The sequence below is a fragment of the Alexandromys fortis genome, unplaced genomic scaffold, assembly GCF_014885135.2.
Source record: "Alexandromys fortis isolate MF-2015 unplaced genomic scaffold, M_Fortis_MF-2015_v1.1 scaffold_263, whole genome shotgun sequence".
NCBI lineage: Eukaryota > Metazoa > Chordata > Mammalia > Rodentia > Cricetidae > Alexandromys > Alexandromys fortis.
This window is the reverse complement of record NW_026068165.1, coordinates 1,473,050-1,488,036: the sequence shown is the minus strand read 5'-3', so window position 1 is coordinate 1,488,036 and position 14,987 is coordinate 1,473,050. Positions and strand designations below refer to the sequence as shown.

Sequence of the window (14,987 nt, the reverse complement as noted above, 5' to 3'; positions counted from 1 at the left end):
TTCAAAATAATAGAGGGGCTGGAGAGATGGCTCAGAGGTTAAGAGCACTGACTGCTCTTCCAGAGGACCTGAGTTCAATTCCCAGCAACCACGTGGTGGCTCACAGCCATCTATAATGAGATCTGGTGCTCTCTTCTGGCATGCAAGCATACATGGAAGGAATGTTGTGTACATAATAAATAAATAAAAATAAATAAATAATAGAACATCACAGAAGTTAATGCAAAATTAAGCAAACAAATAAAAAGGAACTCTGACCTATTCTTGCAACCACTGTTCATAAACCTAAGTTATTTGTTGTTGTTGTTGTTTTGTTTTTCCAGACAGGGTTTCAGAACTCTTCAGAAAGAGCAAGCCTGCAGAACTTGCAAGAACTACAATTCCCGGCAGCCCCTGCGGCGGCGCGACACGATTCGGTGCGTGCGCAGTCGTGGAGTCCTGTGTCGTTCCCGCCAATTCTCGTGTCAGTCTAGTTCCTTCATGGAGCCGTTTGATCCTGCGGAGCTGCCGGAGCTACTCAAGCTATACTACCGAAGGCTCTTTCCCTACGCCCAGTACTATCGCTGGCTCAACTATGGAGGAGGTGATGGAGGCCGGGAGGGGATGGGTAGTGGGTCTGGGAGAGGTGTGTGAGGATGTTCTGGGCGGGATGTCCTTAAATGACTGTATAAAGGGCCTCTCTGAGTGTCAGAGGTGTCGGGTGTCTTCCTGCACCATCTCCATCCCGCCCCACCACCGCTAAGATACAAAAAGACAGATGGACATGACGGTCCAGTGGCCATACTGTGTTAGAAAAGAAAGAACGGGGCCAGCAACAAGCGGGCGTCTAGGTGTTAGCATGGAGGCGTGACCTGCAAAAAGACACTTTCACAGCTGGGTCTGTTAGTGCCCCCCCCCCCCCGATGAAAGGCATTTCGTCTTTAAAATATTTACACCTCCTGCTTATTGTTCCCTAGCAAATGTGGAATAGTACGTTCCTTCAAATTACAGGCTAGGTAGGACAGTGTTGGGCACAAGGGCACTCATGAAAAATATTCTAGAGGGCCCGGTGCCCACACCTGTAATCCTTACATTTGGGAAGCTGAGGCAGGTGAATTTTCCTGAGTTCCAAGGTCAGCCTGGCTTACATAGTAAACTTCAGGGCAGCCTAGTCTTTACAGTAAGACTCTGTCGTTTTAATATGTGTATCTTCCTGTTAGTTGAGGTTGTATAATGCCTTAAACCGAATAAAGTGCCAAATTAAAATTGTTTTGCAGTGACAAAGAACTACTTTCAACACCGTGAATTTTCATTCACACTGAAGGATGATATTTATATTCGCTACCAGTCCTTCAGCAACCAGAGCGATCTGGAAAAGGAGATGCAGAAGATGAATCCGTATAAGATTGATATCGGCGCTGTATATTCTCACAGAGTAAGGAGTCCTTTTTGTGTATGTTTCATAGGCTGCAGTGGGTTGGTGCCCCAGGTTTTGAAGGTAACGTTTTAGAGTTTGTTATAGTTGATGAAACACACTCGTTTGGTGTGGCATGCATGGACCCTTGGGTTCCATAAACCAAGTGTGTGGGTGCATTACCTGTAATCCCAGTGTAAAGGAAGCAGAGGCCAGAGGATCAGATATCCAAGGTCATCTCGGCTGCAGCGGAGTTGGAGACCAGTCTGAAATACATGAGACCATGTCTTTAAAACAAAACAAAAAAATTCTTGCTGGAGTGGTGACACACTCATTTAATCCCAGAGACAGGCGAATCTCTGAGTTTAAAACTAATCTCATCTACAGGGTGAGTGCCAGGACAGCAGAGCTGCCAGAGAAACCCTGTCTCTGAAAACAAACAAACCAAAAGCCTTTGATGTGATTGGCTAAAAGAGAAAAATCAAATCAAATCTTTATTTTAAAACAGAAAGGGGCTGAAGAGATGGCTCAGAGGTTAAGAGCATTGCCTGCTCTTCCAAAGGTCCTGAGTTCAATTCCCAGCAACCACATGGTGGCTCACAACCATCTGTAATGAGGTCTGGTGCCCTCTTCTGGCCTACAAACAGAATATTGTATACATACAAAAAAAATAAATAAATATTTAAAAAAAAAAAAAAAAAAAAAAAAAAAAAAAAAAAAAAAAAAAAAAAAAAAAAAAAAAAAAAAAAAAAAACAGAAAGCCTGAGGGGTGAGGAGATATCTCAGTTGGTAAAATGCTTGAGGACCTGAGCTGAGAGTCCCCAGTACCCATGTCCCGCCGAGGCAGAGACAAGGGGATCCGTGGAGTTTGCTGGACAGCCAGACTAGCACAATCAGGGAACTCGGGTTCAGGAAGAGACCTTGTCTCACTGAGGTGGAGAGAGGTTGAAGAAAACTCCCAACTTCAACCTCTGACAGACATACCTGCACCTGCACACACAACACAATAAGTATAGAAATTTTTAATACGTTTCTCAGAAAGGAGCTGGGATGTAGATTAGTCATAGAGCATGTGTTGTGGGAGACCCCACGTTAGATCCTTAGATCCATGTTGCCCCAGGGGGTGGGAAACTAATGTTTATTCTTATTCTTTTTCTAATATATGAGACCTGAGAGCTCTTAGAATGTCCTGTCACTCCTTTATTCCCTAGTTCTGAAATTATACAACTGTATATGTACTTTTTATGGTCTTGGTCTGTACTTTTTATTGTCTGTTCTGACAGCTATTGAATGGACTCAATATATTCAACTGCGGGGGAGCTACATTTCTTCTAAGCATTCCGTCCTTTGTCTTTGAAATACCTTATTTCTGGGATTTCAATGATAGTTGATTAAACTCTTTTATACTCACCTCCCTCCCCATTCATAATCTTCCTGCTTCTGCCTCCTGAGGAGCTGGGATTTACTAAAGCACCTAGCTAATGTTTTCACTGGAAAGTGGTTTGGCTGAGCCGTGTTCTTGGGACTCTTGAGATAAGTTTCTCCAGGTCTGTCAGAATAACATCTCCACTAGCATAGAGGCCTTCCGTTTACACACTGACCTGTCCCTAGAGCCTAGAACAGTACCCAGCATGTCTGGTCAGACTTTGCTGAGAGGAATCTAGTCTCCTGCCTGGGCTGTCAGTAAAAAGCAACAGACGGAGGAGAAAGGACTGTGTCTCTGGCTGAGGAGAAGGCTCGTCAGGAAGAACACTTGCTTTCGACCTGAGTTCAAACCTCCAGCATCCACGTCAAAGCTGGTTGTGTCTACACTCGGGGGACAGCAGGAGGATTAGAAATTCAAGGTTATGGGGCTGGAGAGATGGCTCAGCGGTTAAGAGCACTGGCTGCTCTTCCAGAGATCCTGAGTTCAATTCCCAGCAACCGCATGGTGGCTCACAGTGTCATCCATAATAGGATCTGATGCCCTCTTCTGGGAAAAAAAGAAAAGAAATTCAAGGTTATACCAGGTAGTGGTGGTGCACACCTTTAGTCCCAGCACTCGGGAGGCAGAGGCAAGCAGATCTCTGCGAGTTCGAGACCAGCCTGGTCTACAAGAGCTAGTTCCAGGACAGACTCCAAAGCTACAGAGAAACCCTGTCTCGAAAAACAAACAAAAAAAAAAAGAAAGAAATTAAGATTATCCTTGGCCACATAGGGAGTTCAAGGTCAGCCTGGGCTACTGAGACCCTCTCAAAACAGCAACAAAGACTCACTGGAGATTTTTTTAATCTGTTGATGGGATCTAAAATAAGTATATATTTGTTATTTGTATGTATAGTAACAAAAATTTGTAGAGCACCCTGTAATAGGGGTTATTTGTGTAAATTCTTTATTAGAGACCTAAAATAGCTTTATTAGTTCTTTTCCCATTTTGTTTTGTTTTGATTTTGAGACAGGGTTTCACTGTACTTGCTCTGTAGACCAGGCTGGCCTCAAACTCACAGAAATCCACCTGCCTCTGCCTCCCAAGTGCTGGGATTAAAGATGTGCACCACCACCGCCCTATGCTTTATTATTTTTATCATGAAACATATATTTATAGAGAATTTATTGAACTTTATTCTAAATAAATAAAAAAAATGAAGCTATCACTAATTCAGATTGTGTAAGATCCAAAGTAATGGGCTCAAAGCCCCGTAGACTGGTATTATGCAAGTTCTTTGACTCATTTTTCTGTGTGAGTCGACATGGCAATTCTGACAGAAACTGATGGGCATTTTGTATTTGTAGCCCAGTCAACACAATACAGTGAAGCTAGGAGCGTTCCAGGCTCAGGAGAAAGAACTGGTCTTTGACATTGACATGACAGACTACGATGACGTCAGGCGATGCTGCAGGTAAGCGCCTCCCTGGTGGGGTGGGTGATGTCCCTGGCAGTGAGTAATGATGGCTGTGTTCCAGTTCTGCAGACATATGTTCCAAGTGCTGGACTCTTATGACGATGGCCATGCGCATCATAGACCGAGCACTGAAGGGTACGTGGCTGTCTGGGTCTGCTTTCCTCAGCCTCTTGTGTTTCGTTATCAGATCTCAGACATTTCTACTGTTTGCCCCTGAAACCTAAGAGGAAAAAGGAAAGAGAGCGATTTGCAGTGAAGACAGCTGCACCTTCCCCCAATGCAGTCCACTGAGAGCAGTTCTGTGTTTTAGGTACACATGAGAAAAATGAAGGACAAAAACAAGACTCTTCACTGGGCTGGTTTGAAACTTGATCTAGTGCCAAGGATGACCTTGAACTCCTGATCCTCCTGCTCCCCCACCCCCACTTTGGTACCCCTGAACTGATTCCCAGCAACTGTGTAGGTTGGCTCACAGCTGCTTCTAATTCTATTTTTAAGGATCCAATACCATCTTCTGGCCTCTGCAGGCACCATTGCACATATATACATATACACATAAATACTGTAAGTCAAGAAAGAAAGAAGTCCTTGTCGGAAAGGTGAGGATGGATAAAAAGAAAAAATCAAGAGCTCAGGGCACAGCAAGCTCCATGTAAGTCAGTATGATTAAAATGAGAAAGCTGTTGCTGTATGTCTTAGGGTTTCTATGGCTGTGTGGAAACACTATGACTACAGCAACTCTAGGGTTTCTCTGTAGCAGCCTGCTGTCCTGGAACAAGCTCTGTAGACCAGGCTGTCCTCAAACTCACAGATCCGCCTGCCTCTGCCTCCGGAGTGCTGGGATTAAAGATGTGTGCTGCCACCGCCACCCAGCGACCAGGGCAATTCTCATAAAGGAAAACATTTAACTGGGGTGGCTCACTACAGTTCAGAGGTTCCGCCCATCATCATCATAGTGGAACATGGCAGCATTCAGGCATTCAGGCAGACATGGAACAGAGTCCTACCTTTTGCAGGCAATACTGGCCATGACTTGGCATATATGAGACCTCAAAGCCTGTCTCCAGAGCAACACACTTCCTGCAACAAGGCCACACCTCCTAATAGTGCCACTCCCTTTGGGGGCCATTTTCTGTCAGACCACCACACTGCAAGCATGAGCACCTGAGTTTGGATTTCCAGCACCTCTGTAAAAACCACGCATGGTAGCATACACCTGTGACCACAGCACGGGGAAGTAGAAAAGATTCCAGAGGCTTGCCCAACCAACCCATCTAGCTGAATCAGTGAGCCCCAGATTCAGTGAGAGACCTCAAACAATAAGGTGGACAAGAATAAAAGGACACATCTAGTGTCGGCCTCTGAATTTTCCATGTGTATGCACAGGCATGCACACCCATACATCATACAGATACAAATTCAAAAACAAAATATAAGGAAGCCGAATCTGTTGGTAGAGGTGAGGGATCAGGAGTTCAAGGTCATCCTTGGAGATACAGCAAGTTTAAAACCAGCCTGGGTAACATAAACTTTGTCTCAAAATATGAGAGTACTTGTGGAAAACATCAGAAGGTGAAAACTAGGTTATAAAATGTCTTCAAACCTATTCTGTTCCTCTGCAGAGGACTTTGGGTTTAAGCACCGCCTCTGGGTGTACTCAGGAAGGAGAGGTGTTCATTGTTGGGTCTGTGATGAGTCCGTTAGAAAGCTGTCCTCTGCTGTGCGTTCTGGGATAGTAGAGTACTTGAGTCTTGTAAAGGTAAGCTTCTCTCTCTTTTTAAAAGATTTATTTATTTACTGTGTATACAGTGTTCTGCCTGCATGTATGGCTGCAGGCCAGAAGAGGGCACCAGATCTCACTACAGATGGTTATGAGCCACCAAGTGGTTTGCTGGGAACTGAACTCAGGTCCTCTAGAAGATAGTTTCCACATCTTTAGTAGATATTACCAAGCCTGGAACTTTCAGTGGCACAAAAAATTATCTTTTAGAGCATTCATGTTTTAGACTAAGTGATCTTAGCAGTGGTCATTTAAAATTATAGTAACTACTTTTTGAAAGATACTACACACACATGCACACAGATACACATAAAAACACACATACACCCACATGCTCGCACATACACATACCCAGGTATACACACACATGACATGACATGCACACACATACATACACATGCACATAGCCAGGCATACATACACATGACGTGCACACACATACATACACATGCAGACATAGGCTCAGGTAACATTGCAGGAGAAAAGATGGAAGGAATGAGCCAGCAGATGGGAGACGTGCAGCAGAGATGTGTTCTGGATGAGCAGCCACTGCACAGATGTGGATTCACCACAGCCGTCCGTCTGCATGTGCTCTGCATGTGATGGGGCTGTCAGACACAGTTCATTTGTCAGGGATGGAGGAAGAGGCCCTGAAGCCCCGCCCCTTCCTGTGGGACTAGTGGGGTGGGCATGTCATTCTCATCAGTAGTGTGGTCACTAATAAGTCATCCTAGCTCTAGGAAATGGCCTCTCATCCACACAGATGGCCTGAAAATGAGAAGAAGGCCTGTTGGGAAGAGGGTTGGGGGGGGGGGTAAAAATAGTTAAAATTCATCACATAAATATGTGAAACTCAATAGATAAATTATCTATATTTTAAAAAATATAGATGGCATCTCACACCCATAACTCTAGCACCAAGGGCTGAAGGGAGCAGGAAGCTGTGAGCTCCAGGCCAGCCTGGGCTGTAGAGTAAGACCCTGCTTCCAACAACAAAAGATGCTAAATATTTTGGTGCTCGGTGCTGTGGGATAATGCCTTTGTACACTATAAAGATTTGTCACTCATACTGGTTTAATAAAACCATTCATACTGCCAATAGCTAGGCAGGAAGTATAGATGGGGCAACCAGACTAAGAATTCTGGGAAGAGGAAATGCAGAGATGCAGTCACCAGCCAGACACAGAGGAAGCAAGATGAGAATGCCTTACTGAGAAGAGATACAAAGCCACGTGTCTAAACATAGAAAAGAATTATGGGTTAATTTAAGTTGTAAGAGGTAGTTGTAATAAGTCTGAACACTGGGCCAAACAGTTTATAATTAATATAAGTCTCTGTGTTTATGTGGGAGTGAATGATTGGGACCAGGTGAGACAGAAATTTTCCATCAACAGCTAAGGATCCTCCTTTGTAGCTAAAGGAAAATTCATTTGCTTCTCTAGTTAATTTTATCCAATAAAGTTAACAGAAAGTCAGGGGTATTGAGATTCTGGGCTGGAGAGATGGCTCGGTGGTTAGAAGCACTTCCTAGTCTTGCAGTGGACCCTGATTCAGTTTCCCGCACCCACGTGGTAGCTCACAACCACCTGTAACTCCAGTTCCCAGGATCTGACTCAATCTTATGGGCTTTACAGCTACAACACTCTTGTAATACACATACATAGACCAGATATACATATATGCAAAAATTAAATATTTTTTTAATACTGAAACAACATCCAAGCTCCTATACTTCCTAATTTAGCCATATCTATAGCTTTAACTAGAATAGTAGAACATATTAAAGATGTTTTAATAATTTTATTTATGCTTTATAATATACACAAATAAAGGTCTTTTTTGGTGGTTTTTTTTTTCAGGGTGGTCAAGATGTTAAGAAGAAGGTTCACCTAGGTGAAAGACTTCACCCTTTTGTCAGGTCTGTTGGGAGAGACTCCCTGGGCTTCTCTGATTTGCTGCACGTGCTTGTAGAGGTCTCTTGCTGTCAGTTTTCGCCTCCGAGGAGCATGCTTAGTAACAGTTGCAGTTGTCAGACTTCTATTTGATGTCACGCTATTCCAGTGTGTTCTCCTATGGTTCTCCGTGACCTTCACGACCTCATGAGAAACGTGACAGTATCTCTGTTGAAATCACATGGCCTGCTTGCCATCACACAAGTAATGTTGACATCTAGCAAGCAGGCCCGAGTCTACCTACCTCTAAAACCCATGCTTTCTCTACACCTGTTCTGCCCTGTGAAGCTGATTAAATGCTGGAGGCACCACTTCCTTATGGAAATGATGTGGAGGGCTGGACCTGCTCCTTGAGAGAGCTGCGGCAGAGACAAACAGAACGTGAGGGATATTTGTAAACCCCAAGCATTATGCACTTGTTGCTATGTTTTATTTTGTTTTGAGAGGGTTGCTATAGACCAGGCTGGCCTCTGCCTCCTGAGTGCTAGGATTAAAGATGTGTGCCACCATGCTAGGCAGCTGTTGTGATTGTAAAGCGAAAACTAGATCCTACATGTAATACTGATATGTTGTCCTACGTGCAATACTGATTGGTTGTCCTATATGCAATACTGATATGCTGTCCTACATGGAATACTGATATGTTGTCCTACCTGCAATACTGATAGGTTGTCCTACATGCAATACTGATAGGTTGTCCTACATGCAATACTGATAGGTTGTCCTACATGCAATACTGATAGGTTGTCCTACATGCAATACTGATAGGTTGCCCTGAGTTAGTTATTTATACCAGTGTTGCATGTTCTATGTTAGTAACCTTATAGATTGTAGGATTTAAGAAGTAATCATTTAGGCCAGGCATGGTGGCATACACCTTTAATCCCAGCACCAGGAGGCAGAAGCAGTCGGTCTCTATAGAGGCCTGCCTGGTCTCCGGAGGAGTTCCAGGTGATCCAGAGTTACACAGTGAAATGCTGTCTCAAAATTAAAAAAATAAATAAAATTAAAAGAACCAAACCTTTCCATAATACCTACCTATCCTGTAATAGGTACATGCTAGGTGATTTCCCTTTTAAGTGTCTAGTTTTAACTCCACTAACAAAAAGGTCTCATTGCTTTTATCTAGTTCTAGGAATTTGGAAAGCATAAACAGTGACCTCACCCAGTAGGAGAGTACCTGCATGTCCTGTGTGTTACTAATACTGTTACTGTTATTCCTATAGGAGATCAATAAACATAATTCGGAAATACTTTGAAGAATATGCCTTAGTTGGACAAGATATTCTTGAAAATAAAGAAAACTGGGAGAAGATTTTAGCCCTTGTTCCTGAGAATATCCTTTCCTGTGGTCACTGTGAGGCAGTCATGTCGGTCTGTGACGTTATAGACGGGTACTGCTTTTGTGGTCTCATACGTTCCTGCAACTTTCATCTTCTGTTTCCTGCATGGCTACAGTAAGAAATGAGACCATTTTGTAAAATTCTCTCCTTTCATAAGTTGTTCCTAGAAATAATGGTTAAAGAAGGGGAGTCATTTAGTCTAGGAAAACTTTATTGTAATGCCTTTTAATTATTTTGGCATCTTTCTGTCATTTCACTATGATATTTTTATAAGGGACTTGTTTAATTTTTTTTTCCAAGACAGGGTTTTTCAGTGTAGCTTTTGGCTGTCCTGAAACTTGCTCTGTAGACAAGGCTGGCCTGGAACTCAGAGATCTGCCTGCCTCTGCATCCCTAGTACTGCGATTAAAGGTGTGCGCCACCACTGCCCTGCTCTAAGGGAATTTTTTTTACTGTTGTAAGTGCCTGTCATTTATGTCTTAGGAATCTTTAAATAGCTCCTAAATGTGGGAAGCTCCAGCATCCTTGTAATGATACATACTACAGACTGACATACTCAGGTATCCCAGATCAGTGTGTTCCTTAATGATGCGTCACCAATTCATGATGAGCTTCAGAAGGGCTTTCAAAGGCTTCACAGCTCATCTCAGCGCTGGGAGTATCTGAAGAAAGTGGTCAACACATCCCAGGTATTGAAATCTGTACTTCCCAATATCATAATACAATTCATGATTAAGTTATGATTGTTTTTGCTTGGTCATTTAAAGATGGTTGAAGGAGATCTTTCTTTCTAGAATATGAAGAATGATAAGTGTGGTCCCTGGCTGGAGTGGGAGATTATGCTCCAGTACTGTTTCCCACGCCTGGATATCAACGTGAGCAAAGGAATCAACCATTTACTGAAGAGCCCGTTTAGCGTTCATCCTAAAACAGGTACAGTGCGAGGAAAGTAAGGAAAACTAAAAGAAAAGGTTTTCTCTTGAGACAGGGTCTCACTATGTAGAACTGGCTGGCCTGGAACTCACTGTGTAGACCAGGCTTCCCTCACAGAGCTCTGCCAGCCTCTGTCTCTGAGTGCCGGAATTAAAGGCATGTTGTGCCATGCCTTGTTTGACCTTGCCCGTTAAGTAGCCACCAGGTGAACTGCTACTATATAAAGGTTTCAGGGTTGGGGGTGTGAGACTCAGTTTACAAAGTGCTTGCCTGGCATGCACAGAAGCCCTGGGTGCCATCCCCAGCAACCATAAGCTATGTGCAGTGGCACAAGCCTGGAACCTCACTAATCAGGAGGTGGACACAGGAGAATCAGAAGTTTGAAGTCATCATCAGCAACATGGAGATTGAGAGGCAATATGAGAGCCTTGTCTCAAGAAAGACAAAAAGAAGAAAACCTATTAGGAGAAACAAACTGAAGCCAAGTACAAAGTTATTATACACCTGTAATTTCGGCACTCAGGATGTAAGAGCGAGAGGGGAGCAGGAGGATCAGAGCCATCCTTAGCTACACAGATTGTTCCAGGCTAGCCCAGGTACTCCATAATGAGACCCCATTTCAAAAGAAATCATTATATTTTCAGCCCTTAGTTGTGAATTTTATGTATTGTCCCAAGTGTAGATTGTTTTGTGGGGTTTGTTTGTTTTTCCAGACAGGGTTTCTCTGTGTAGACCAGGCTGGCCTTGAACTAAGTGTAGATTTATAAGGTAATGCCATCAAAAGTCATCTGTCACTTAGCAACAGAAATACCTTTAGAGAAATATCACTCTATATTGTGTAGACATCACAGTATATTTTATACAAACTAAGCTGGACAGTATCTTACAATATCACCATTGTATGCAGCCCATTCGTTGACCAAAATAGCATCTGGGCACATGATTATATAGTTCCAAAATGCTCCATAAAGATGTTCAGTGTGGAACTGGTGAGATGAGATGGTGAGATGGAACAGGTTAGAGCCACTTGATGACCTAGATTCAGTTTTCTGGACTACATGGTTGAAGAAGAAAACCAACTCCTACAAGTTATCCTCGGACTTACACATATACATATAAATAAATGCTTAAAAAAAAGTTTTAGAGCTGTCCAGGACTAGATAGATGGTTCAATGGTTAAGAACATGTACCGTTCTTCCAGAGGACATGAATTCAAATCCCACAGCCATATCAGGTGACTCACAACTGCCTAAACTTCAGCTACAAGGGGATCTGATACCTCTGGCCTCTGTAGGCACCTGTACATGTGTACATATAACACACACATATAGTTAAAAATAATAAAAATAAACTTAAGATATCCAATGTAGTCAAGTGTGGTGGTAAATACCTGTAGTCTCAGCACTTAGGGGATTCATAAATTCAAGACCAACCTGGGCTACATAGTGAGAACTTGTCCCCAAACAACCTGAGCATGATAGCTCATGTATATCATCCATCCCAGTACTCAGGCAGAGACAGAAAGACTCACAAGTTCAAAGCCAGCCTGGTCTACATAGTAGTGAGTTCGAGAATAGCTAGAGCTATGTAGTGAGACCCTGTCTCCAAAAACATGAAAAATTATGTGTGTGTGTATGTTCATGTGCACGTGAAGGATTGAACCTAGGTTCTTGTGTGCATGCGTGCACCTCAAACACTACCACTAAACTACTAAACTGTCACCCCAGCGCTTTATAAAAATTTAACCAAAAATAATTCAGAGACATAGCAGCCCACCATCATGTCTTTATAACTTCTGGCTCTTATAGGTCGCATTTCTGTGCCAATTGATTTTCAGAAAGTGGACCAGTTTGATCCATTTGCTGTTCCAACCATAAGGTATGTTCCAGATCATGGATCATTCCTCATTTGTGACTATTCTTCTGGGCTTTAAATAGATTATCCTAGATCCCTGAATGAAGAAGTAGCTTCACGGGGTGACAGATTTAATTATGGAGGTATTTAATACTAGGGATTATATGGTAATACTTTAGGGGGGCCATGCATGTTTTTAGCTCTTTTGTGGGGAAAAGCATTTTAAGGTCAAATAAGCCTATGAGGGCTAAGGGGAATAAATAGCTCAGTAGTAAACGTACTGGGCCCAAAACACAGCATCAAAAATAATAAGTTTGGGGAACGCCAATTCAAGCAATTAGAACTTTTAGGCGGAGCTTGGGAAGAGGGCTCCTCGGGTGAAGCTCAAGCATTAAGACCTGGGTTGAGCCAGGCGGTGGTGGCGCACGCCTTTAATCCCAGCACTCAGGAGGCAGAGGCAGGCAGATCTCTGTGAGTTCGAGGCCAGCCTGGTCTACAAGAGCTAGTTCCAGGACAGCTAAGGCTGTTACACGGAGAAACCCTGTCTCGAAAAACCAAAAAAAAAAAAAAAAAAGGCCTGGGTTGAAATCCCTAGACCCTACTTAGAGCCAGGCACAGTAACATGTACCTGTGACCTCTGTGTGTTTGTGGTGACATGAGAATGAGAGACAGGAACATCCCCAGAAGCTCACAGACCAGTTAGCCCAAAATACACAGCAGAAAACAAGAGACAGAACCCGTCTCAATTAAGGTCGCAGGTGAGGGTCAGCACCCGAGCTTCTGCTTCTATGGGTACTGTAGCTCACATATACATATGCATACATCAGAGTTTTAGCCTAGAGGTGTACACGGCTCAGTGACAGAGCACTTGCCAAGCATATCGCATATGCAAGGCACTGGGTTAGATCCCCAGCACCATATTCAGAAGATCTTGCCAGGCGTGGTGGCACATACCATCGATCCAGAGGCAGAAGGATGGCAGTTCTAGGAGCAGCTGTTGTGGTTTACACCCTATATCTCTGACCTCAGGGAATTCAGGGTCATCCTTGGCTATATAACAGGTTTGAGGCCACCCTGGAATACATGGGACTCTCAAAATTAAAAAAAAAAAAAAAAAGTTCCAGGTCACCTAGAGCTACACACTGAAACCTGTCTCAGAGCACCAAGGGCTTGCTGAGTGTTGGAGCACTTGCCTGAGCACAATATCCATCACTGCGAACATCTTTGTGTGTTTCCCAGCCTTAATATACTAATCTGCTTGAAGAACTCTAAGACGAGATTGTATTGCCTGAGACTTAGCTGACAGGTTGTTTGTTTGTTGTTATACCAGAAGTGGTGCTCACAGCCTTACATACTAAGACAGTCACTCTGCCACTAAGCTACCTACACCCCAGGCACATGTTTTTCTCACAGAAGTTCCATGGGTGATTGAGTCTAGAAACCAACTTAAAATTCTCTTATTCTATTGCTTGTAGCGCCATCTGCCGAGAATTGGATGTGGTTTCCAGTAATGAAAGGGACAGAGAGGATCATGGAGGCGAATCTGAAAGCAAACCTAGAATCAGAGGTAAGCAGATGTGGGTCGTTTATCCTGAGCCAGCTCAGTGGTAACGCTGTTCCAGCGCTGCCCTTCTCTTGTGGGGTGCTTCCCTGCTTACATATATCCCTAAGTACCTTGTTTTCTGGTGTTGGAGTTGTTTTGAATGGGATATTTTCCCTAATTTCTTCCTCTGAAAATACACTATTGGTTTATATGAAGGCTGCAAGTTTCCTAGTACATTTTATGGAGTCTTTAAAGTATTGCATTATCCCCGGGTGGTGGTGGCTTTAATCCCAGCACTCGAAAGGCAGAGACAGGTGGATCTCTGAATTCTAAGCCAGCCTGGTCTACAAGAGCTAGTTCCAGGACAGATTCCAAAACTACAGAGAAACCCTGACTTAAAAAAAAAAAAAAAAAAAAAAGAATTGCGTTATCTGCAAATATAGATATTATTTTCCTATGTTTATCCTTTTTAGGTCTGTTTTCTGTAACTGCTATAGCAGACTTTGAGCTCAGATAAAGGGTAGGAGTGGGGAAGGTGCTGGAGAGATATCTCAGCAATTAAGAGCACTTGATGCTCTTGCAGAGGACCCAGGTTCAGTTTCCAGGCCCATATTATAACAGCTGGCTGTAACACAAGTCCCAGGAGGTCTAGTGTCCTTTTCTGGCTCCCATGGGCACTGTGTGCATGTAGTGCACAGACATACATTCAGACACTCATACACACAAAATAAAAATAATAAAATCTAAAAAGCTAGAAAATAAAAAAAGAGGGAAGGGTGGACATCCTTGTCTTGTTCTTGATTTTTGAGGAAATGGTCTTGGTCTGTCCCCATTTACTGTAATATTGACTGTAGGTTTGTTGTATATGGCCTTTATCATGTTGAGGTATGTACCAACTATTCCTAAAGTCTCCAGAACTTTTATCCTGAAGGAATGTTGAACTTTCTTAGATGCCTTTTTGGCATTAATTAATTATTAATAGAAATGCTTGTGTGGTTTCTGTCCTAAGTTTATTTATATGATGTGTTACATCTATTGAATATATACATATATATATATTGAATCAACCTTGCCTCTCTGGCATGAAGCCTGTTTGTTCATAGTGTATAATCTTAAAGTGTTCTTAAATCCAGTTCACAAGTAAAGGATTCTTACAGCTATGCTCATCAAAGAAATTTGTCTGTAGTTTCTTTTTTGTTGTTGTGTATTTTCCTGGTTTTGCTACCGGGATATTGGCTTTGGTAGTGTTCTTTTGTTTTTTTTTTTTTTTCTGCTTGTAGAACAAGGTTCTTTTTTTTTTTTTTTTT

The 14,987-nt window shown here is 42.9% G+C and overlaps 1 protein-coding gene across 1 annotated transcript; it reads left to right on the top strand.

Moving 5' to 3' along the window:
- The first annotated feature begins 445 nt into the window (after positions 1-445).
- Positions 446-13,765, top strand: Prim1 (DNA primase subunit 1). Its single transcript, XM_050128221.1, has 11 exons — positions 446-583; positions 1,257-1,414; positions 4,166-4,272; positions 4,337-4,410; positions 5,898-6,034; positions 7,915-7,973; positions 9,234-9,343; positions 9,948-10,039; positions 10,145-10,283; positions 12,092-12,161; positions 13,613-13,765. Exons 1-11 carry the CDS (start codon positions 481-483, stop codon positions 13,746-13,748), a joined length of 1,185 nt encoding a protein of 394 aa, XP_049984178.1. The 5' UTR covers positions 446-480; the 3' UTR covers positions 13,749-13,765.
- The last annotated feature ends 1,222 nt before the right edge of the window (positions 13,766-14,987 follow it).